General features: G+C 48.3%; 1 protein-coding gene across 1 annotated transcript; it reads right to left on the bottom strand.

Annotated features, from left to right (window-relative positions):
- Nucleotides 1-258: 258 nt before the first annotated feature.
- Nucleotides 259-887, bottom strand: SARC_16405 (hypothetical protein; the record flags this gene model as incomplete). The annotated part of the gene is made up of 2 exons (XM_014289485.1): nucleotides 259-470; nucleotides 693-887. Coding segments are annotated over 2 exons (407 nt in total), but the record flags the coding sequence as incomplete, so codon positions are not given.
- Nucleotides 888-1,315: the final 428 nt, after the last annotated feature.

Here is a 1,315-nt window from a genome sequence, read left to right as displayed (position 1 = left end):
ATGGATGTATGGGGACACTCTGGAAATAGGGACATCTGTACGGACCTAAATAAACAATAAGTTTGTGCTACTTGTAGAAGTGTACTCGAAATAGTAGACGTATAAACTCAGCCGCACGATGGGAAAGAAATGACAGGAGACCTCGGTATACATTCAAATTGCCTAATTGACACCTTCCTGGTCTCGTCATATAGCCGCAACGTCCACACATACACACACACATACACACACACATACAGCGGTGCTATGCTTACATACTTGTCCAATGATATCTCGAACGGACACGCGTACAATGACGCGGCCGCATGGCGGTAGGGGGCCTCCTTGATCCATTCAATGGGCTGTAGGTAGGCTTTCATGGTCTCATAGTAGTTGGCTATTCCCTTGAACAGGTCTGACAGGGCTTGGTTCTTGGTGTCGCCGTACTTGACGCGTCTTTGACACTCGTACGCTGGCAGGCGTTCGTATGTCTGAGTGCACGCGAGAGGATACGGTGAGACACACTCGGCACGTAGTCATGGTTGCCGTCAATATATACTGGGAAAGAAGCTGGAAGCTGGAAGGTGCAATGTAACGTACGCCAGTAAGCGGAATGTTTTTTCCGGTACTGACCCTGAGCAGGTCTGCGGATACCGTAACACGCACTCATACAGGCTGTACATAGTTACACATGCGCTACGTAGCTCCCACACTGGTTGCAAGGGCCCGGCTCGTGGTGTCTCCATACTGGACACGTCTTTGTCACGGTCTTCGACACGTGTACGCTGGCACGTGTTCGTATGTATGATACGCCAACATGCAGAGGGTACACGCACAATTACATTACATGGGGGCAGTCCTGGTTGAAGAAAGTATGCAATATCAATATCATCCCAGTAAGCGTTCATGTTCCTGAAACAAGGGACATATCCTTAAACAAGCCTGAGAGAGCTTGGAACTTGGGACTACCCCATACGTGACGCGTCTGTGACACATGAACGCTGGCAGGCGCATGCCTCTGCGATCAGCAAGCTGCATATAATCAACGAGACACGCCTACCGGGCGAGTGAAGAAACATACTCACATAGAAAGCATGCTATGTAATGAAGGAATGGTAACTGATCTATTGAACACCTGTGCTGTCTAATGAAGATACCATTCCTTAAGTGTACCTGCCCGCCGGCGATGTAGATGTGTATAGTAACGCCATAGCAGATTCGACTGGAGACAAATAGAAACGCGGCAGACCCGTAGAAAGTTTCCACTGTTTTTTATATCTCACCAAAGTAAAACAAAATACGTTCCACTTCATATGAAGTCATGGACTGTGGTGGC

The sequence above is a fragment of the Sphaeroforma arctica genome (assembly GCF_001186125.1).
Source record: "Sphaeroforma arctica JP610 unplaced genomic scaffold supercont1.8005, whole genome shotgun sequence".
In the NCBI taxonomy this organism is placed as follows: domain Eukaryota; class Ichthyosporea; order Ichthyophonida; genus Sphaeroforma; species Sphaeroforma arctica.
This window is presented reverse-complemented; position numbering and strand designations above follow the sequence as displayed.